This window comes from Manacus candei, unplaced genomic scaffold, assembly GCF_025592945.1.
Source record: "Manacus candei isolate 608988 ecotype Guabito, Panama unplaced genomic scaffold, ASM2559294v1 h1tg000008l, whole genome shotgun sequence".
NCBI lineage: Eukaryota > Metazoa > Chordata > Aves > Passeriformes > Pipridae > Manacus > Manacus candei.
Window position 1 is genome coordinate 28,830,510 of NW_026138056.1, and position 22,937 is coordinate 28,853,446.

At 36.5% G+C, this 22,937-nt stretch overlaps 1 protein-coding gene across 6 annotated transcripts in view; it reads left to right on the forward strand.

Annotated features, from left to right (window-relative positions):
- Positions 1 to 22,937, forward strand: part of ZC2HC1A (zinc finger C2HC-type containing 1A) — a 67,433-nt gene that overhangs the window by 6,499 nt on the left and 37,997 nt on the right. For 5 of the 6 annotated variants that reach the window (XR_007900294.1, XR_007900297.1, XM_051770491.1 and 2 more), the window contains exons 2-8: positions 6,479 to 6,552; positions 7,287 to 7,403; positions 7,608 to 7,743; positions 10,980 to 11,128; positions 12,110 to 12,209; positions 12,732 to 12,840; positions 22,211 to 22,318. Coding sequence is in view for 4 of the 6 variants with exons in the window: in XM_051770491.1 (XP_051626451.1) it covers positions 6,479 to 6,552; positions 7,287 to 7,403; positions 7,608 to 7,743; positions 10,980 to 11,128; positions 12,110 to 12,209; positions 12,732 to 12,840; positions 22,211 to 22,318 (793 nt within the window). In the remaining 2 variants the exon portion in view is untranslated. Of the gene's footprint in view, positions 1 to 6,478; positions 6,553 to 7,286; positions 7,404 to 7,607; positions 7,744 to 10,979; positions 11,129 to 12,109; positions 12,210 to 12,731; positions 12,841 to 17,349; positions 17,473 to 22,210; positions 22,319 to 22,937 lie in introns of all 6 variants that reach the window. The other variant, XM_051770527.1, reaches the window with a different exon arrangement.

Genomic DNA, 22,937 nt, shown 5'->3' on the forward strand with positions numbered 1-22,937 from the left:
GAGGTTGGAATGTTTGCTAAAGAGGATGAGTTATGAGACAAACCACACTCCTCTCTCTCAGCAATTGTAAATTCAAAATTAAGGGGCTTTAATCGAGGAAGTGTGGAAAAAAACAAGAAATAACAACCCTTTATTAAAAGATATATGTATGTTGGCAAGAACAGTAGCAGAACACAAAAAAACTAAACAATAGTCCTGTCCCCAGAAGTCCCCTTCAAACAAAAGAAAAAGTCTGAATACTTCTCTGTCTTCAGCGCAGTTCTAATCCCGGTCGGCAGGGGGCGCTGTTGGATCGCTGGAGGTGCAGAGCCTGCAGTGCTCGGTGTTGGCCTGCAGGGGGCGCTGTCGGGCCCTGTCGGTCACCGTGTGGGAAGGGGGGCCTTGGGTGGTCTCGGGTCGTGGGAGAGGCCGAAAAGAACATGGGGACCCTTCCCCCAATGGAAGAAAGGGGAAAGGAAAACAGTCCACCCCCCCCAGAACTCACTGTCGTCCTCAGATGACGGTGTCTCAAGGCTTCTCTTTTTCTCCCAGTGGGCACACAACTCTCCGATGAAAACCCAGTAGGTCCCGGCTGGAGTCATGAGGCAGCGTGCGAGCCGACCAAGGCCAGTGGTCAGGCCCCACCAGAATGAAAAACCAGAAAGACTGGCTTCCAGGCCTTTTCTCCAAAAATCCCCCCACAAAAAAACCCCATCTCCATCCCAGAGAGAGAACTCAGCAAAACTGCCTTCTCCCCCCACCTGAGCCGGGCCAGTAGTCCAAAAAACAAAAATCTCAAACTCCTTCCCCCCCTCACTCCAGCCTTCGATGGGCCATTAGCTAGGAATCCCCACTAGATCTTTTGTAAAGGTAATTGACTCCCTCCCCCCTTTCTATTCAAACTCCATCTTTCCTACAGTGGGGGCAGGGGGAAGAAAAATTCCCTCATCGGAGTTATAGCCTATAACATCTTTAAAACTACTTTTTAAAAATGAATGCTCTAAATTGTATTTGGCGGTTCAAAGAAGTGTTCCCTACCTACGTCACTGCATTGGTATTATTTTTGGGTGACTCTTGTCATTAGCCTTTTCAGGCTATAGTTAATGTGTTGATTAAAAAATATAACCCAGTCATTACTGATTAGTGGACATATTTTAGAGACTGACAGTCCCCAGAGAGCTAGATGCTGTGACTTGTTAATACTGATTCTAACTAATGTGGGGAATGTGCTGCTTTTTTTATCACACCTTAGATATCTAGAACTCTTAAGTAGAAAATACCTTGCTTTTGAAGATGAGAGGGGAGTTATGCTAAAAGCAATAAATACAGTTTTGCAGAAGTATTTGGTAAGTGCTCTTTAAGTGATAACTTTGAACACTTGTAGATTACATACTGGTTTCAAATAGGTAGTCTCAAGACAGGGAATTGTACTGGAGTGTTTCTGCAAGTTTGAATTTGGTGAGGCTTTTTGGTTCTGATTGTCACAGTTGTCTGGCCTTGGGCAGTTTAGTACTGTCACTGTGGCAGAAAAAATAAAAGGTTTTTAAGGCAGTCAGATGGATTTTACAACAAGGCAAAATACTGTTACTAAGTCTTGTTTGTTTGAAGCATTCTGCACTTTATACCGAAGTGCACACACATTCTTGACTATATAAAGCTCTCCAAAAGAGAAAACTGCAATACTGAAGACTTCTGCTCTCTCTAGATGTGGAATCTGTTTCCACAACTGCTTTATCTGTAAACGTGACAGCAAGAACTAGTGTTAAGTCATGACTGTGTCAGATCAAACGTGTATGTGTTGATGGATCCAAGCATTGTGCCAAGGTAAATCTGAGAACTGGCAGCTTGCACCTTCTGCCATAAATCACTTGTGGTATTTGAACATGAGAGGAGATAAAGAAAAAAAGTTGTTCCCTGGAAATCCAGGTTTCAAGGAAGTCTAAGCCCATCTGTATACTGAAAGCACTGTGGTACATCTGGAGACTGACAGTACAGCTATGTACTTCAGTATGTACTTCAAGATCAGAAAGTATAGCCAACTAAACTGTGGCCATATTCAGAGGAATGTGTGCAATAACTTATGTGTAGGTAGAAAAAAAATGGAAGTAGCTGGAGGAGGAGCTCTGACAGACAGTTTAGAAACACAAGTGATGAGATTATTGCTAATAAAACTTCCGGTCTAGTTGTTTAGTTCAGATACCAACTTCTTACTATGTTGAACTCAGTACTGAGACCTGGTCTCAGGCAAACAGTAGGAGAACAGGATGTAAAGCATTATATCATAGTTCTGGCATCACTTCCACTGAAATACTACTTCTGTAGTATTCACATAACAGTGTTGAATGTATTCATCTTTTCCCTAGATATGTTTAGATTAGATGAACAGTAATGATTATGTCAGTCCTTTTCCAAGTTAACAAGTTAATAGAAGCATCTAAACTGCTGGTGATTAGTGGTATTAAAATTGGTAAAAAGAAAACTGGATTTGGGGTGTTCCGTGGATGTATAACCAAAGTGATTTCAAAAAGATCCTGCATTGTTGCTAGGCTAAAAGAATGAAGAAAATTGCCATTACGCTATCTTACTATCAATTTCTATTCTCAGACCAATTTGTCAAGCACATCCTTCTTCTGTTTCTTGATTTTAATTTGCCTTGTTTTTTTAATCTCCTCCCCCCCAGTACATCCCAATTTAACAACCATTTCTTTTAACTTTTCTTCTGAGATATCATGCACGAATGCCTTTTTAAAAAACAAACAAAACAAAGCCAAAATCAACTCTTTTGCAACTTTCAAAATTCTCATGTTTTATTTTTAAATGTTATTCCCATGTTTTATTTTTAAATTCTCAGATTTCTTGTTGATGACATTGCTAACCCTTCTAAGAGAAGGCTCATGGACTCCTAGAGAAAAGTGTTAAGATTTTGTGGTTTTGGTTTGTTGGGGATTTTTTTTTCTTTTAACCTTAAAGGTGGGGAAAATCACAGAGGAATGATTAAGAAACTGAAGGGATAAGTGTGCAAATATAAAGGACACTAGGCTTCCTGTTTTCAACAAAACTTCAGGAACATTCTTTTTTTTAAAATAACTTCCTTTTGTACTTTGAGTCAGTTATTTGTGTTGCAGGGGAGGTGTTGGCGGTAGAAATAGCTCTGGGCAAATATGATTACCTGCCAGCAACAAAGGAGGCTAGGAATGCTGTAAGGAAATACAGCTCTGTAACTGTAGCTGCACTAAGTGCTAATTGGCATTCCTTATGCATTGGTATGTCCTATGTAAATACTGCTCAATCAGGTGAGCAGCTATCAAGTCTACTTATTTTAATGGTGAATTTAAACACAAGCTTGGATTCCAGAGTTTAGTGAACAGTGAAGAAAATGGTGGGAAATACAGTTTCTCTTCTTTTACTAAGGCAGATATTTGAAAGAATTCTTGTCTCAGTCAGATCTTCCATCTTAGATTATATACTTGATTTCAAGATCACTTGTTCTAATTTATTTCAGCTAATTTCTGAAAGCTGCAAACTGTGTCACTTTGTGTTGCCGTGAATTGCCTTTCTCACTTGTTCCTACGAAGCTGAGGGTTGTATTAGAATGATGTCATAGAAGGAAGTTGAACTCTTTAGCAGAAGTGAGTTTGTAGGTTATCGTTACTAAGAGTGCTGGGAACACTGAAGAATGAATTCATGAAGCAAACAAACAAATCTGTGCATACCTTATATTTTTGAGTGGAATAATTGAGAAAAGCTTACAACCATTGCTATTTACCCTTGAGGTCAGTGGTGAGGCACATAGTGGTCCCACGGCGCAGCCCTGGCTGAGCTCTTTGGGCTGGACGTCAGCTTAAAGAAGACAGAAGTTCTCCATCAACCTGCGCGTCAGGAAGTCTTCCATCATCCCCACATCACCATTGGCCAATCAGAGCTCAAATCAGTCCAGCATTTTAATTACCTAGGCAGCCTCATCTCCTCGGATGGTAAGATTGACGGGGAGGTAGACAACAGGTTGGCAAAGGCATACAGTGCTTTTGGAAAGCTTCATAAAAGAGTTTGGCAAAATTAACACGTGAAGAAAAGTACCAAGGTCAGTGTTTACAGAGCCATAGTGCTGTCTACTCTTTTATACGGATCCGAATCATAGGTCGTTTACCGCCTGCATCTCTAGAACGCTTCCATCAACGCTGTCTCCGTACAATCCTAAACATCCACTGGTCAGATTATGTGACCAATACATCTGTTCTAGAACAAGCAGCAGTCACAAGTATTGAGGCCATGTTACTGAGAACACAGCTGTGATGGGCAGGGCACGTCTCCAGGATGAAGGACCACCACCTCCCTAAGATCTTGCTTTATGGTGAACTTTCCACTGACTGCCACAAGAGAGGAGCCCCGAAGAGAAGATACAAGGACTCCCTGAAACAACATCTCAGCCTTGGCCATATTGATCACCATAACTGGTCTACTCTGGCCTCCAATCGGGAGGTCTGGAGACACACCATCTATAACTCTGCTGATGTTTTTGAGAAAGCACGCGGGATCAGTCTTGAGGAGAAAAGACAACTCAGAAGGAATCATGTCTTGCAGAATATATCACCTAAGGAGTCTTTCTGCTGTGCCTTTTGCAACCGGACGTGTCTATCTCTTATTGGCCTTTTTAGCCACCAACACGCTTGTAACAAACGTGGGTAGAGCCCTTCCCAAATCTTCATTTGCGAAGCCTAGCCATGATGATGATGATGATGATGATGTCAATGGTGAGGGCAGGTTCCAGCCCTCTAAGCTATGTACAAACAGTGTGCATGTTATTGCTTGTGGATTTAGGAAAACAGACTTATGGAAAAATTTTTGGATATGATTGTTTAAAATTGAGATTGAAAAAATACGGTTAAAAAATCAGTTCCTGGTAAATCTTGATAACATTCAAGTGTAATTCAATGCAAGAATATAAGAAAAGCAAGATTTATTTGCATCTTTTGTATTTTTCTTACTTCTCCCTACTTGTATACATCTAAACACAGACATTTAGATGGCACAAAAGGAAGCTTGATTAGGACTTTCATTTTTAAAACTTGGTTACTGTCAGTGCAGTCCTGCTATGCTATGACAACGACGAGCCTATTCATGTTGACATGGAAAAGGCATATATATTAATTAAAGATATAAACATAAATGTTTTAAACTGCACAACACTTCATATGATTATGATTCTTAAAATGCATTGTGCTCTGTAGTGTATGCATACAACTAATACATTATAGGTAGTTACATACTGCTAATGAATTTCCTTTAAGTAATTGAAAAAGAAATAGACAATAGTTACATATTGGTACAAAAATCTCAGTCAGTTTTAATTTTTTTGGGGAAAAAAAGATTTTCAGTGGAACCCATGGCTCCTAGAATCTGTGTGTTTGCTGTGAAGTATTTTGTTAAATTATTCATTTTTTTACTACTGGTCACACACTTAATCAACAAGTGTATGTGTTCAGATGGAAAATAGTTTTCCACTGGGAAACTGGGGACAAAAGCTGATCAAATCATTGAACATTGCTATGTTGATAACTTGGTTAGTTTAAGCCATTGCTTTGCCTAAAATACAAGTCAAGTCAAAGTGTTTTTTACTTTAATGTGGTATAAATAGAGCAGTTGTGTTGTAATAGTCAGGTTGACTATAGAGAGGGCAACTAGAAAGTCTCGGTCCAGACTTAACACCTTTTTCTTGGTGTATACATGATATAAAAATATCCCTGTATTCCTCTGATCAGTAGTAGATATAATACATGCCTTCTATTGGGAAACTGGAGTTTTTCATCTCTGCCATGTCTCCATTGCATAATGCATGCTATACAAATATATTTGCTTGCATAGGCCTGGATGATTTGATTTTTTGGTCTTTTGTCTGGTTCTGTGGATCTGCTGTATGTCAAGTATGGCATTTACATTTTTGTTACCAGTACTTGAATAGAAACATCAGAAATACTTTTGTAAACCATCAGTAATAATCTGAATAAAATATATAGTAAAAATAGCATCAAAGGCTGTTTTCTTTACAAGAGAAAGTGGAATAGTTTAACTTAGTAGAGAAAAATAAGTGATAGGATGTGTCTTATGTTTGAAACTATAACAGATGATTCTCTTCCAAGGACAGAAATACCATGAAATATCATTATTCTTGGTGTGCGTTTGAGCTGTTATTGGGACTTAGAGTGGATTTGTCATTTGCATGTTGACATGTCTGTATCCTTTTAAGGGTATGGAGTTACATATTGTAAATTATCAGAATTGCTGGTGTCATGTTACTGGGCCTGACAACTTTCAAAAGCACCTAAGGACTTCTATATCTTATTTGCCTTTTTCATCTTCCTAGTCTCTGCACAGGTCAAAGGATGTATATTTACAGTAACATCTGTTACTGTTGCTAAGTATATGAGGTTAGCATTTTTGAAAGCATGTTTTATCATTAATTTAACCAAATTTTCTTATAGAAGTATGTTGGTTTTTTAAGGTGAGGTTGCAGTGCAAACTGGAGATCTGTTGCCATGTAAGATTTGTGGAAGGACTTTCTTTCCAGCAGCACTGGTAAGTTCATAACAGTATGAGCACCGTTGGCTTTTAGATTTGATAAGTTGATATGAGAGTTAAACAGTGGTAACTGTAGCTGAATAAAGTAGATCAAGGTGCGTTGTTTTGGTGGGGGTTTTGGTTTTTTTTTCCCCAAATAATTAATGATTCGAGTTGTCTCAGTTTGAAAGCTCCTTAAAGGGAGGTTAATTTTATTTTAAGATCCCATCTCTTTCTGAATACATGCTTCTAAAAGCGTCTTCTCTAGGGTTACAGAATCAATCCTTGTCTCTGCAGCTTTATATCTGGGTTTATAGTCTCAGATAGTAAATGAAGTGTTTTGTCTTCAAAAGACTCTGTTCTCCATTTTTAATAGAAATTGGTCTGTCCTTAAATGTGAATATGAATTTCAAGCACCTCTGATTTGTCTTGCCACTCAAGGCAAATGCTGCTTACCTGTCATCAATTTTTAATGTGCAAGGAGCAAATATAGATGCCTCCTACTTTTTGTCATCATCGCCCATGTTTTTGTGACCATGTATATGCATTCATGATTTCCTGTAGTTCTGGTTTAGAGGTAATAGCTGGCAAAAATGTTTGAGTGGAAACAGTCAGAGCTTTTTCATCAGGAGTTGGGCCTTTTTTGCTGACTGTTATATCAAGAGAGAGAGAAATAATGTGTTAATAACTTCTATTTTCTAAACTAAGTTGTGTTTTTTATTTTGCTACTTTTATTTTACTACTGCTTGTAGAAAAAGCATGGACCCATTTGCCAAAAAACTTCTGCCAAGAAAAGGAAGACATTCGATTCCAGCCGACAGAGAGCAGAAGGAACTGACATTCCCACAGTAAAACCTCTTAAGCCACGGGTATGTTATAATTTGCTCTGAATACAAATGTTTTAGGCAAACTATATATGCATTATAAGGCTTATTTCTGCTGGCAGTTCTTGATAATTAGATCAACTAGGATCTGGAAGAAATCTAACTTTAATATTGTCTACTGAAATAAGGCACATACTTAACTTGAAGTAAAAACTTCAAACAGATAAAGCTTTCTTTTTTGCTTCTTAGCCAGAACCACCCAAAAAACCTTCCAACTGGCGACGAAAGCATGAAGAATTTATAGCAACTATACGAGCAGCCAAAGGACTTAATCTTAAAGATGGTGGAAAACTCCCTCCACCACCTCCGCCATCATATGACCCTGGTATGTGAAACAGTCAAATTCCTTAGAGTTTTTTTTAAACTTAATTTGTAAAAATTTGAATTGGAAAGGAATTTGTTGGAATACAATATTCACAAGTTCTTGAAGATGACTTACCGTATTATCTCTGTGCATGTGCTGGTTTGTGACCATGGGTCTGGCTGGCTCGCATCCTGTGTAGCAGTCAAAGCCCATGACTTTGTTTTTAACATGTCAAAGGGTGGTTGTGGCCAACTTCCAGCTTGCTTACCATCTTATAAACCGTAGGCTGGACAGCTTGTTTCAATACCTTGTTTGTGTCCACAACAGTGGAACAGCTCAGAAATAGCAGAGTACCTTTTTAATTAGCTGGCACCCACATCAACACTGTTTTTCAAATGTAGTCTCTCCCATTTCTTGCTGCATTCACATTTAGTTTCATGTATGCAGTGTATGCCTTAATGTGCATGATCCTCATGTCATGGGAGTACTTGTGTTTTGGGTATGTGAGATGTGTGGAATTTGTATTATCAAGGGAGTGGCAGTCCTTGGGTGCCTTCAGAACTGAGGCTGGGTAAATTGTTGAAGCAATCTGATGTGAGTGAGAAGGAAATATACTTTTCATGTAACTTCTAGGATGTGATAATAGGTTGGAGAGTATATTTCTTCCTCTTGTCCTCAGAGCTAAGCCATTTGATCAGCTCAATCAGCTATTTTCAGAAATATTAAGAAAAATGGAAAAAGACCTGTCTGTGGTCAAGTGAGTATGTAAAGTGTTCCCTGCCTTGTTTCTCTACAGGAAATGTGTTAGTCTAGTATGAAGATTGTAACTGCATTCACTATAAGAGGTTAAGTTGCATTGTTCAGCATTCTGTATGCAGGATCTTGAAAAGCTATATACATCTTAAAGTAAAGCCAATAGCTAAAGCTGTGGATAAGAATCATGAGGCTTGATCATGGAAAGAATCATTAATCATCTAGTTATATAGGGTCTGAATTACAGGTATAAAAGCCCAGAACTAAATCTAGCTTGGAAAAAGCTACTAAAATGGTGCTCCCTTGGTTCCAGAGGCTGCAAATGAGTTTGAAGTGAAGGAAATAACTCTATTCAGCCTACTTGAGAACTGATAGGAGGTAAAGGGAAGATAATGTGTCTCTATTTCTCTTCCTTCCATATTTTATGTTTTCCAAGTTTTACTGTGTTTAGTCTCCTGGCTTCATCCTGATGCAGTGGGTAAGACTTAGGAGGAGGAAATCAGGAACGAAAAGATGCACAAGATGATAGTGGATTCTCGTCTTACAAACAGAGCAGGAGCAGCTACAGTTGCTTCTTTTCGTCTTTTGGAAGGAGACCTGGAGGAGAGAGGGAATGTTGTGGGATGTTGTGGAGTGTATCCATCCTCTCCTATTCAGCTCTATCTTTTGCACACCTGTTTCTAACAAGCAGCTATTCTTTTTCTTTTTGATGGAAAGAGCCTTGTATTCCTATTTCCTACTTAATTTACTACTCTGAGTTCACAAACAGGCAGTACTTACTGTTGCTTTGATCTGTTATTCTTTTTCTGCAAAAGTGCGGAATAGCCTCATGATGTTAAGAAGGACCTTAAATCATCTTGAACTTGACTGCATATTTGTACTGCCCTCTTACTTTGATTAGTTTTTATTTTATAAAGCGTACATTGAATCCTAAAAGTTCTTTTGGACAGTGTGAACAGTACTTGCAGATAGCCAGGTGTCTAACTGTTTTTCAAAAGGATGAAGATACAGTTTCTAATTCTTAAGAATTAGAAATTCATCCTCTACACTTTTCTGGGCTTTGGAAGTTTTCTGTAGGAACTGAGCTCTGCACCGGCCAGAAATGTCCTGCTATCTAGGGACTTTCATAGCTGCTTTATTCCTATTTTGCTTTTTTAACTTTTTTATCTTTTTTTTTTTTTTTTTTTTTTTTTTACTTATCTTGGTTTGACTAGATTCTGTAGTTCTTTTCGTCTGAGCTTTTGTCTCTTAAGGTATAGTTGATGTTTGCTACAGTCAGAACATTCAGAGTATATGTAAAATAAATAAATAAAAAATTGTTGTTGTTACCCCATGAAACTCCTATTATGTTACTTCTCTGTGTTCCTTCTGTATCCTGTGTCCATGGTTTGGTGGTCATTACATCATTTGACTTACTCAAAATTTTTTATTAATTTTTAAAGGGATAACAATTTAAGACAGATCTACTGCATTTGGAGTAGTAACATGTAATCCAAATCTTATTTTAGATTTGTATAATATGTAACTAATTTTGGGGGCAGTGACTGTTGAATCTCTCCTAACTTTCTATGATGCATTTCTAAAATTACCTAATTTAACGTGCTCTGCTGGCATCAGGCTTTTCTGAAGTTGATGTTTACATGGTTTTGAATACTGTAATCTGGAGAATACAGCATCACTATCTCTAAACACTAAAATATCTGTCTAAAACTGCAGTCTGAACATTTTATTTTCCAAGGGCACTGTATTTTAAGTTGTGTATTTCCAGCATACAGTTGATATATCTTTTAATATTTTAAATATTTGCGTAACCTTTCTTGTTTTTCCCCAATGAGAGTAATACTATTTCCTGCATGTAATACTGTTTGAAATTAATCTTGAAAAGTAATACAGCCACCAGTTAGTCTCCTTTACATGTGTCTAGAGATATCTCCTAATTTTGGCTGAATTTCTTCTGATCCTTTTGGTTGGTTAAGTTTATGATTTTTTTTTTTTTAATGGTAATTTCCAGTATTGCAGTTAGTATTTCTCAGTCTTTCAAAATTGCCAGAGGAAACAGATTTTGTTGTCTTTTGCTATTTGTGTGTGAAAGGCTTTAATGTATTTTCGTATCTTGAACAAACTGAACTGTTTGTGATTTTTTTAAGTTATTATTATTTTTGTTTGTTTATTTGTTTAATCTCTTCTCCACTTCCTTCCAGCTGATATCCCTGCCATGTCCCTATACCTTTTTGGCTACCTTCTCTGCAGAATAGCACCTCCTAAAGTGTTTCTGATTTTGTTTAGGTTATTGCTGATCCTCAACCATTCTGATTCTTATCCATCAAATGAGAAACATCTTTTGTGTTACATGTGGACAATATTCTTTTCCCCAGCAATCCATATTTCATTCTCAGATTCAAGAAGCCATAATTTGCTCTGGGGGAGAGGCTGGTCTTTAAAAGACTTTAAAACACTCTCATCTTTAAAACACATTATTAATGTTAGATTTTTATGTTTTTAAGATTACATTCAGTGTCCATATTGTCAGAGGAGATTTAATGAAAATGCAGCTGACAGACACATCAATTTCTGTAAGGAGCAAGCTGCACGTATTACTAATAAGGGGAAATTGGCAGCTGATACCAAAGGGAAGCTTCCTACTCGAACACAGGTGAGTTACAACATGTTTCTTAGCTTGTAGCTTGCATTCAGCATCAAACCAAGCTTTTTAAATAATGTGTTGCTTTTAAGTGGCGTTAACTACTTTGTTATGTAGTTTTGTTACTTGTGCTAGACTGAAATGCAACACTAAGCATGGTCAAGGCTTTTGCTTTCTTACAAGAGCTACAGAAATCCATAAATCAGATGGCAGCAGTTGCAAAGCCAAAACCAGTCATAAATGTAACTCAGAAATATGAAAATGACATGTAAAGGTAGCAGCAGAAAGTAGAAATGCAGTTTTTATGAAGGAAGTTGAATTTCTGTTGTGCTAGTTTTCTGAATCCAATTCAAGACTGCTCCTTAGGGAGTCAAACAGAGGTACATGGCTACAGGACAGCTGACATCAATATTTTCCGTAATTAGAGGCTTTAGAGGGCTTTGGGTGTATTAAGGAAAAAAGTGAAGATTTAAAGTATATATGTGTTTTCATTTGGTGGTAATGCTCTTTTTTTCTGGAAACTGTGAAGAGTTAAACAGACATAAGCAGTTACTTAGTGATTCTTGTACTGTATTCTGAACTGGTGCTGGGACTGGTCCAGACTGCACAGGTGAATGTAAGATTTGGATTTTAAAGACAAAAATGATTCTGCCCTTGAGTAGTCTTTTTAAATTAACTAGTAATGAGATCATAATTTTAATCTCGTGAGACAACTGTCGAAAAAGATGATAAAATCTGTAGAAAATCGAAAAATGCAGAATGATGTATTGTTGAACAACTAAAAACCACTGAGTTAGAAAATGTCTTCTACTGGTATCATCTGTATGTATAAGAAAGCAGACTGGCAGAAACCATTTGCATGTTCCCGTACCAGAAACAGTTTACGTAGTAGGAAATCACCTGTTCTCCCACAGTACCTGAAAGAACTACCTATTGTGTTTTATAGATAGTTTGATTTAATTGCTTACATTTCTAGGTTGTATTTTGTTACAGTACAAACCTGCTGCTGTTAAGAAGATGCCTTCTGTAGGATCAACACCATCACCATCGTCACGCTTACCACAGCCAAGTGGCATTAGCAAAACTGTTGTAGGTATGAAATGAATGTTATGAATTTTTCTGTTTCCTTTCTAAATATTAGTTCTCAGATTATTTAGTGAAAGTTGATTGTTTATTTGCAATAGTGGTTTGTAAAAGCTCATTTAAAATAAAGTTGGAAGGGGCACTGATTGGCATCTATCTAAAAAGACTCTTGAGCACAGAGGATTCTCTTCTGGTTTATATAGCAGGTCAAATTATTTTATTTTTCTGAATTGAATATGCAAACCCAAATATATTCTGCTTGTACATACTTTGACATTTCTTTCCTTTTTTTTGTGAAGAAAGTAATTGAGATCCAACATTTTTTTTTTAGAATAAAACAGATCTAAATAGCATATTTTCTTTAAATTTCTGGAAAAATATTTGGTTTTCCTAGTATCTTGACACTTGTTCATATCTTTATATTTCTAAAACTTGTTTTGAATTTTACAATTAAAAATATGTAATAAATTATATCATTTCAGCAGCAAAATCTTATATTTTCTTATATTTTTATGCATGCTTCAACTGCAAGGTGCCTCTTCAAGTAAAGCACTGCCTTCATCTGGATCCAGTGGAAGTAAAATTCAGACGTTATCACCAGCTCATAAAAACTCACTGGGAGTGGTGAACCCACAGGCAGGGTAAGTTTCCATGTAATGTTGTCATTTGTGCTTTATTTCATACTTATGTTGTGCTAGTTCTAGAGGTCTCCGTGGTCTGCTTCACTTGCTTTTTATTTTTTTTCCCCTGAGCTTCAGAATTTGAATTTATCCTTTATTTATAAATACAGTTAATGTTTAAGGAACGTTGGAAAAGGCAAAGATGCATTTTCTCAAGTTAAAGTAACAACAAAGGAGGTCAAGTGATAAAAATAGATGTAAAATATCTATGGATATGCAGAAGTGGTTGGAGCTATAGAGTTTTTTCTTGGTAAATGTGAAGTGACTTAAAAAAAGAGAAAGCATTAGGCATAATTTCCTGCAATTCGTGGAAATAAAAGAAAGAGGCTTCTGCCACAGACTACCAGTTGTGAGAGTATCTTCTCTCTTAGCACAGAAGGAGTGATGTTTTCCTTCTTCCCTTTCCTGTCTTGAGGCAACGAATGAGCAGAAACAAAGCAATGGAAACAGTGCACTTACAACAGCAAGGAGTGATAGACGTAGACTGCAAGAGTTCAGTGTAAGTGCTGGTGTGATATCAAGGCTGTTACTGATATTTTGTTAGACTAGTAGACCGTTTACACTATCTCAAAGAGAAATCTATGGAAGGGATAGAAGAAAAGTGATGCAGTTCTACAGAAGTTTAAGGAACACCAAGGAGCACTGAGAGAACACAGAACATACAACAAAGTGTTTGCAGTTATAACATTGGTGATTGAAAAAGACTTGTTCCTATAAAAATGAGTATCTGATTGATGAAGGCTATAAGGTGGAGAAAAACAGTGGCTTAAGTTCCTTCTGAGTTGTCAGTGAAATGATTTACTGAGCAATGTTACACATGGATTGTCTTAAGGGCAATCCTTTAAATGGAATGTTAAGCAGTCACTGTCTCTTTTTTCCTTGACAAACATTTAAGAGTCTCCACACATTTTTTTGACCAGGTTAAATTCAAGGTCTTGTTGTGAAAAACAGGCTCCTGCAGTTTGCACTAAGGGAAACTGTACATTTTGGTGTTTTTAAAATCCATTACTTAAATGTGGAACCTTCCATTTTTGCCTGGATTGTTTTAATTCTGTATTTGGCAAAGAGGCTGAATAGTGGAATTGCAATTATATTGTGCAGTATCAAGGAGGAACTATATGTGTGTTGGAGGGGGAAATTTATTTAGACACTGCTGCTTTCTGTGGAGTTGTGGTCCCTGTTCTCTGTGATGGATGGACAAGGGGCAGGATGATCCCACAGCTAGAGGGCAGGGACATATGTGGGCTGCAGTTCCCCTCTCGCCCTTCAGGTGGTGCTCTTGGAATGCTGCTGGACACACCCGTGACAGGCACAGGGAGCTGCTTGTGCCGTGGTTTTAAAGGTCGAGGCTGAAACGGGCTGTGTGCAAGGTGTTTAGTTCTGTAAAGGAAAGAGTCTTGAACTTCATCTCATATAAAGTTCAAACACAATATCCTTGTATAAATTTTTATTTTGTTCGAGCAGAAATGCAACCAAATTTTATGAACTGCCTTATTTTAAGTCATATTTACCATGTGGTTTCGTTTTTTTAATTTGAATTCTCCCCTTCTGCTCCCTGAGTAAAGGACTACTGAGAGAGCACACCACAGCAACATCAGTATAAACTAGGTTAGTGTCAGTGAGGCTTACTTTGTATGTGTAGATCAGAATGTGCCAGCTGAGTTCTGCTGTGAGTGTTTTCTTTTTCTGCCTGGACAGAGTAAGAACACAGCCAGTTATTCCAGTATGAATGAAAGTGCAGCATAAGGGCATCATCTCTGAGTCCTAGAGAATCAAGTAAGAGTGCAAGAGTAGCATGTGACTGTAGGAAAACCTTCAGTCACTTGAGTGAAAATAGGTTTTCATCTTTTTGATATTGAAGAACTGAGAAAAAGAAAATTAATTCTACATAAATTGTCACTAGGCTTATCGTTTGATAGTGAATCATGTTATGAACCCAAGTTTGATATGCATTTTGTAATAGTGTAGAGGTTAACACTGTTCTACATTTCTTGAGGGGTAGGGCAATTCTAGTAAGCTGGCAGAAGTAATCAGATCTTCGGGAGAAAAAATGGGCTAGGTTCTTTGTAATCTGAAGGTTAGGCAAACAGGCAAACTCTGCACCCACATGCAAACTGTTTTGCCTAGCAGAGCTTGACCCCACTATTTGTGGCCAGCCAGGGATCTTCTGCTTGTACAGATTAATTTTCTGTGCATGTTTCATTTATGAGCGGTTTTGTTTGGTTTCTTTTTTTAACTGAGACTTGGAAAATTATATGATATTTTTTAATAGGCAAATGAACCTGTAGAAATTAATTTGTGATTTATATTTTATTTTGGGGATAAATTGTATTATTTAGTGTTAAGCTGATCAAAGTTACGCTTCCCAGGAATCATGCCTGCTAGTGGTACATCCAGTACTGTCTTACAGCTGAAATACAGTATGAATGGCACACTAAACCAGTACCAGGAAATTTTAAATTCCACTTAACGTATTTTGCATACCACATTTGTAGCCTTTAAAAACATTATCTTTTAAAAATAGCTTGTTCCTTTCATTAAGACTGTAGCTTACAGAACTTTGTTCAATGAAATGAAGAAAAGTAAGGAGCTGTCTTGGGTTGCTTTTCAGAAGATTCTTACGATTGTATTTTTTTCATTAGAACGTGAAAGGGCTGTCTAAGTTTGAAAAAATACTGTAGGTCTTCATTTTGACAATATTATGACTGCTTCTACATTATTTCTTTGTTATTCTACTCTGTAGGTGCCTGATGTTCACAGATTATGCTGATAATATTTTAAGGGTTCAAAAATAACTAAGAAAATCACGTTAGGTTGCAGTATGAGTCTTGCAGTGTCAAGGACCTCAATATTGTTTCTCAGTTCCTTGGGAAGTATGTAAAGAGTATTTATTGAGTCAAACAGGAATTGATTAAGCATTTCCTGAGTTAATTAGTTTGAACTAGAACATCTGTTTGGGAAGAGGAGTGAAAAGAGAAACTCTAGGGGAGGTTATCTTGCCGCCTGCATTATTGGGGCTAAATTGTCAAGACTAAAATCCCGGTGTTCCTTGCTGACTTTAGAATGAATATCACTTAGCACTGTTGAATTTTTGTTCCTTATGGGGACATATCCTTTGAAGCGTAAGATCCGTGATGTGGATTGCAAGATTTATACCAGAAACTTCCCAAAAACTAAATTATATTGGAAGCTCTATAGGTTCTGTACCCTTTATTATGAGGAGTATGAAAAGTAGTATGATTTGGGTGTCACAGATACACAACAGCTGTTGTGTGGGGTTTTGTTTGTTGTTTTTTTTTTTTTAGTATGTATTAGAAGCTATATTGAAAATAATATGCTTCCTTGACAGCAATTAGCTCTTTTGTAATTTTCCTGGCATTGTAGTTTATTAGGGTTGTATGACAAGAGTCAGAAAACTGCACAATAATTTTAAGAAATTATTTCTTGGGGTGTGAGAGTGTGTTTTGTTGTTTTTACTTGTTTTTTCCTTATGACTTCCCTTTAGGGATGAGAAACAGAAGAATTAAGCTTCAGCCTCTGATACATGTCCATCAGTTTTGCTTGGTTTGTTTCCTTATAGTTCTTTAATCTCAGAAAAATAAATAAAAATACTCTTTAAGTGTTATAGTTTTCCAGTTAAGGCTAAGTTACCAGGCTTTTTTTGAGAAGAAACTTTGGTTACATTATTGAGGTAGGAATGGTGGTATAATGGGATTTTTGTAACTTTTACTTAATGATTTAAGATTATAAAAATGCAGAACTTTACTTGAAGATATAATTTTTCTAATATAAGTTATGATTTCTGAAAAGCTACAGTTTTCCTTATGATGATATGAATGAGGGATGGGGTTTTTTTATTATTTGGTTGGTTGCTTTTTTTTTCCAATGGTTTCAAAATTTTACTTTTGATTTATTCTTTTTGGTTTGGAAATGTGATCCATAATAGTTAAAAAAAGTATTAAAGTATAGCCTGTGCATATAGTACTGTCTCTTGTGCATAGGTTTTTTTGTTATTAAAACAAAGTTGGGTTTCTTTCAGGCTTGCCTCTGTTCAGCCTTTACAGAACAAAAAAAGAATTGAAAAAGGAAAAAAATTTACTCCTTGCTAATTTAAGGTTAATAAGTCTTGTACTTACATATCTATTACTTTCTAATGTTTTAAACTTACGTGTAATTATGAGCCCCCTTTTCTAGATGCAATGTATGACATGAAAGTTATTCTTAAAGGAGACCAAATGTGCCTACATTGTGCAGATTGTGAGAATACCTAATCCAGACATAAGTCTATGAAATCCTATGAAAGCAAGAAAAACCCTTTTGTTTGCTGGATAATTAAAGTCTGTTTTATACATTCTTTTTTAAGTCAATGGGATTTCTTTGGTAATATAGGTATTTAACTGTGAGTACTTTATTTTCTTCTGTGATAACTTGAATAGCAATTTAGCAATCTCCTTATGAGTACTCATTTAGTAGTAAGATGGACAAGTTAGGCCCACCACTGCAAACTGGAAGAGATGTACAAAGGTTTTATGACACTGTTACAAAACCAGAAAGTAACAACAAAAGATCAAATGAGTTCTTGTCTATAAAGAAGTAAGTACTACAAATCAATATGGTTTATCTGTTTTGCACAAATATTCCTTTTAAGCTGAAAAGTGTGCCCTTGACAGACATGAGCATGTCTTCAATATAAGTGCTGTGGGAGACGAGTAGATGATATAATTAGTATCAGTGAGAGGTAAACAGCTTCATAGTGGGACAGGAAGGATGCACCTTTTCCTCAGATTTGATTTCTTCTGTCACTGATAGGTTATGGCTTAAGAGTGATAAACTTCTGTCTTTCTAAATCTGAGATCAAACTGATTTGCATGATATAAAGCTGAAGTAAACATTTAAGCCTGATAACTGTACTATTTTAGTAATTTTATTCCCTTAAGGTCAAATGTTTATCTCTCTCCTACATCTGGTCCAAAAACATGCGGAAGGCAGACTTTGTAATGAAAGGTAAAGTCTTTTGTTAAGTCCAAGTTATCTCATATAAAGACTTTTGAATATTCAGAAGTCTTTATAAGATCTGAGTTTGGAAGGAAGGGTATTCCAGTTATTCTGATCTTTTAAAAAGGAAATAGATACTATATACTTGTAGTTAAGCCTTTGATACAATTTGCAAGATGCCAAATTCAAATAGGCTGGTTTTTCATACACTATACCTTAAAGCTTATTGCAAAAGAGAAATTAGTAATGAATTATATGGCACATACATGGAATGGAAAGCTTTAAAGAGTAGAAATGTGTCTGAATCTCTTAATGCTGTAACCAGAGCTGTAATATCTTTGAGACAGGGACAAAACATTTGAACTTGGGTTTCTATATGAAGAAGCAAAAAAGCGGTGAAAGGAGGGGAAGCTCTTTCTAGACAAACAATTTTCTTTCTTTATTTGTTGTTTTGCATATTTGTTTAGAGTTAAAAATTCTGTGAACCACCAAAAATCAGGTCAGTTTTTCATTTTGTAATACATTATTAAGATGTTGAAAATTTGACTTAACAAGTTACTGCAATTGCTTACAATATCCCCAGTCCGTACAGTGGTGATTTGATTTTTCTTGAGAAAATTTCTTTATAGGCACTTGCTCTGTTCTTCATAACACCCCTCTTGTTCTTACTGAAATATCCACTGAGTTGGTGAGTTAAATCTGCCTTCCTTGTGGGAGATGATTCAGTGTGTTGTATGGCAACAACATTCAACAAATGTGGATAGTTCCTAGTGATTCTTAAACTCAGCATAGCAGTGTGGATGGCAGAGGTTCCTGGACTTTGGGATGCATGCCATTAATCATGAGAAATTTATTTATGACTTTGCACAGAACCATGAGCTGTTGTGGGTGTTACGGTGACAGCTGTCAAGAATATCTGAAAACACCCTGTCTAGGAAGCAAGCTTTATATATCAGTATTTTATGATAACATTCAACCAAATTGTGAATGCATGCATAGAAGAAGACAAGCTTTTTTACACATTTCTTTCAGATTTTTATTTTGCAAGCAGTGGTAATTCCATAAGATGCACGACATGAGCTGCTTTAGGAACGGAAGTCACCTTCAGTCTTATTTCTTTTAAAATTGAAAGTCGATAATACACGTCTTTAATGGTATGTCCAGATTTTAGGAGTTCCAGGTGGTTGTGGTACACAGCCTCCTCTGCTGTCAGGCTGTATTAATACTTCATGTGATACAACTTAGAGTAGGGATTTATATAGTTTTTCAAAATCAAAACAAAAAATCCAACCAAACAGAAAAAAACAAGTGAGTAGGTAGATAACAGAGATGGGACAGATCGAAAGAGACCTAAGCTGTTGTGGCAAAAGTTGAAATAATCAAGAATATCTGAATTCATTGGAAGATCTCTCTCTAGAGATCAGATTGCTACTTAAGGATGCAATTTCAAGGTTTTTCACCAAATACACATGAAACCTGATGCTAATTATGTGTCCAGATTTGAGCTGAATAAAGATGTAGACAGTGGCAGCCTGCTACTTGTATTGATTTACTCATCAAAAAAGGCAGAAATCACAGAATCAAAGAGCAGGTAAGATTGGAAGAGACCACAATGGACCATCTGGTCCAGCCTTCCTGTTCAAGCAGGTGAGGTTGCTGTTCATTGCAGTCAATGAGAATTATTGCAGTTAATTACAAGACTCATATTAAAGTTTCTAGTCTGAAAATATATTTTGGTTTCTTTTCTGTATATTTAGAAAACTAGTGAAAAAAGACTGCAGAAATTATGCAGAAAGCTATGTTTAAACATTTTGGAATGAAGATGTCCTGTTAAACCTTTAATGAATGATGTTTTATCTGTTCATGGGACTTTGCCTCCCTTAGTAGACAGGCTGGACAGTGCACTTTGAATGTGGCTTTTCAGAATTTTGATTTCTTCCCACCCCTCCCTTGTTCAGTCACTGAATGCTGCACTAGACGCAATACAAATAATGTTTTTAAGACACTAATTTCTCTGAAATTTCTCTAATGTACACCTAGTATTAAAGCATCAGATTAATTTTCAGAGTACCTAGTGGGATGAGGGTATATGGTACATACCTTAGAAAACTGAACAGTTAAAATACGGGAAAGAATAGTGGCCTGTTTTTCGTGTCAATTTATTTCAGATATCTAGGACTCCTAACATGATGTTCAAAGCCAATTGATTCAAAGTACACCCTGAAAAGACTTCAGTTTAAGAAATTATTGCTGTTAGTTTTGAAAAAGGATTATGTTAGTCCCAAGGTGAAAATACAGAGAAAACTGAGTCAGTAATATTTTTGGAAAATTTGTTTTAAACTACTTCGAGCTGCCTGAACAGAAATTGAGACACAATTCTATTCTTTGTGTTATTGTCTGACCATCCCTGATCCATGATGATCCATACTGTTTCTGTGTGTACAGCTGATTTTTTTCTTTAAATGCTTTTCTGGCTTCCTTAGCAGGTAAAGTAACAGTCTGATATGTTCTTTCCACTATTGAACTCTAATGAATTTTACTCAATTATAAGCAAAGGTCTCTCCTCATTGTAAAATGAGATGGAGGAAATAACAAAGATAGAGTATTTAGCATCTGTACTGTTGTGCATACTTGTAGCAGTGTAATTTAGGTTACATTTAGACTTTTATCCTGGAATTCTGTAACTTCTGAAAGACATAACTTTTAGTAAGTTTTAATTCTGATATAACTGACATAGTGCTTTTCAGTCTCCACAGTATTTTTTTTCAAGTAAATCCATCCTTAGGATCTCCTTGTTAAATAAGAGGGCAGGCAGGAAAAGTAATGGAGAAGGTTAGTATTCTGCCCAGTGAGCAAGAATCTTTGATCATTCCACTCTACCTGTTCCGTGTCAAAGCCATTCTTGTTAAACGTGAATAGTTAGGTATTATTTCACTTTATTTAATCTTAAATTTAGTTCTGATTTCCACCTTTGTGCTTAATCATTTGATCATTTCACCACTAGTTTAAGTGATGGAAGGAGCTGAAAAGCCATCGTTAGCCTATGCTCATGAAATGTTTTATGCAACATGTCTATAATTCAGGAGTTATTACATGTTCCTCAGCTGTGTCAGTGATGCATTTGAAGTTACTGGAGTTGAATGCATTTCCTTATATATGGTTTGAAAACCAAACCAAGACCAGGTTGTTTATAATTCTGAAAGGAACAGTTAGGTTCATCTGAATGGAAGGGAAAAAAAAATTCACTTTTGGGTTTTTGTTGCTGAATGAGCTCTTGATGGCTAAACTTTTTTATTGGAGTCTTGTTTTAATTTTTTTTTAATGTACATGAGCCAGTCCCACCTAAATTTCATTTATGCATAGTTGTTCAAGAATGAGAACAGAAAAACTTGGTGGGTCATGCACAAGATGTCATAGTAACTGAACACTTGCCAAAGAAGAAGAAATTCCAGTGAATGGTAATTCTTTTGAGCAACGATGAAAACTTCTGTCCTCGGTCACTAATGCTAAAACAATGCCCCTTCCTATTTATTTTTCTTAGTGCCACTCAGATTTTTCAGGGGATTCTGATGTTTCTCTACTCATCAAAGCAAGCTGTGAGATGTTCTCTATGTTTGGGATGTGCTATTTGTTGTATACTGGCTTCTCATAAAACTCACGAGTCTTGAGAAAAACAGCTTTTGCAACTATGTGAAACTAGCTTTAGGAACACTGTGACAGGCTGTTAAAAATGAGGCCCTAATGCCCAGCTGGATACACTTTTTTTTCTCTCCTCCTATTTATATTTCCAATATAATTATGCTTTGAAGAAAGAGGATCTACAGCATTATCTAAGAAGCATGCATCCTAAATAAAGTCTGTGGGTATGAAGAAAAAAGTCTTGTGACTTACTTCATATTGGTCACAAAGTCTTGAGAATATGGTATCCTTTCTGCAGATCTTAAACTATTAAGACCTGCAGTCTATTTCTGTGAAAGCCTGCCGGTTCTAAAAATTGTTTTGTAATTTGTCAAGATAGACATTAAAATGTACTAAACAAACCCTAGTGCAGGGTCTACCTGTATTTTGGTGGGTTAGCAAGTGAAACACATGGACAGGAAAGGACTTGCTGTTCCCTTTAGCTTGTCGTTGTAAGATTCAAGTCATATCAGTTCAAATCACGCAAGTTCATGCCAAAGTTCTTGTCTGCTCTTGGTAGGAAATGAGTTACTTTTCATACCATTAATTAATGTGTAGATTGTTTAACCTTTTTTTAATGTGTATTATTTGTAAATGCATATTCTTGTATGGATTTCTGTTTGTGTATATAAATCACCAGATATTTATTCTATTTTAGAGGCTCAGCAAAAGCCCGGACATCAACCCCTCCTAGTGTGGCAAGAACCATGAGCACGGGTGCTTTAGCAAACAAAAGAAAAACTAGCAATTCAGACGCTTACTTAAGGTAGCTTTTAACTTTGTGGATTTTGTCATCAATAGAACCTTCATTAAAGGAGATTACTTACTACAAAAGAAGTTGGGGAAAATATTGTTCTCTGCAGCAAATAGATAACTCATGGTCAATGTTATTTGGCATGTTTAAGTTACTCAATATGTTTTGTATATTTATCATCACACAGCACACCAGCACACCTTTGTCATCAGCTGTCTCACATGTGCACAGAAGACCGTGTTAGAAATTGTCAAAAACCTCTTAGGAGCTGTTGAAAAAATAGGCACATATTCTCTCAGTAGAAATTGAATGAAATCTCCATGCTAAGCACACAAATTGTCTGTTGCCTGCCCTTTCAAAGGGTAGGATGAAAATTGTATTGCTGTTTTAGCCTTTTTATTTTTTTTTACAAGCTAAATTTTAAGTTTTAAAGCACTGCATTTAATCTAACTAGCGAATCAAATATTTGATCCTGCTCCTAGAACTTTGAGATTTTTCATTTTCTTGCAGGAAAGGTGGGTATCTGGAGATCCATAGGGGAGCCAGGGTAGAGTTGTAAGGTATACCACTGTAAATAGGAAGTGTATGCATGAAAATTACAGCAACAATAACTGCAGAGGTTAGAATAATT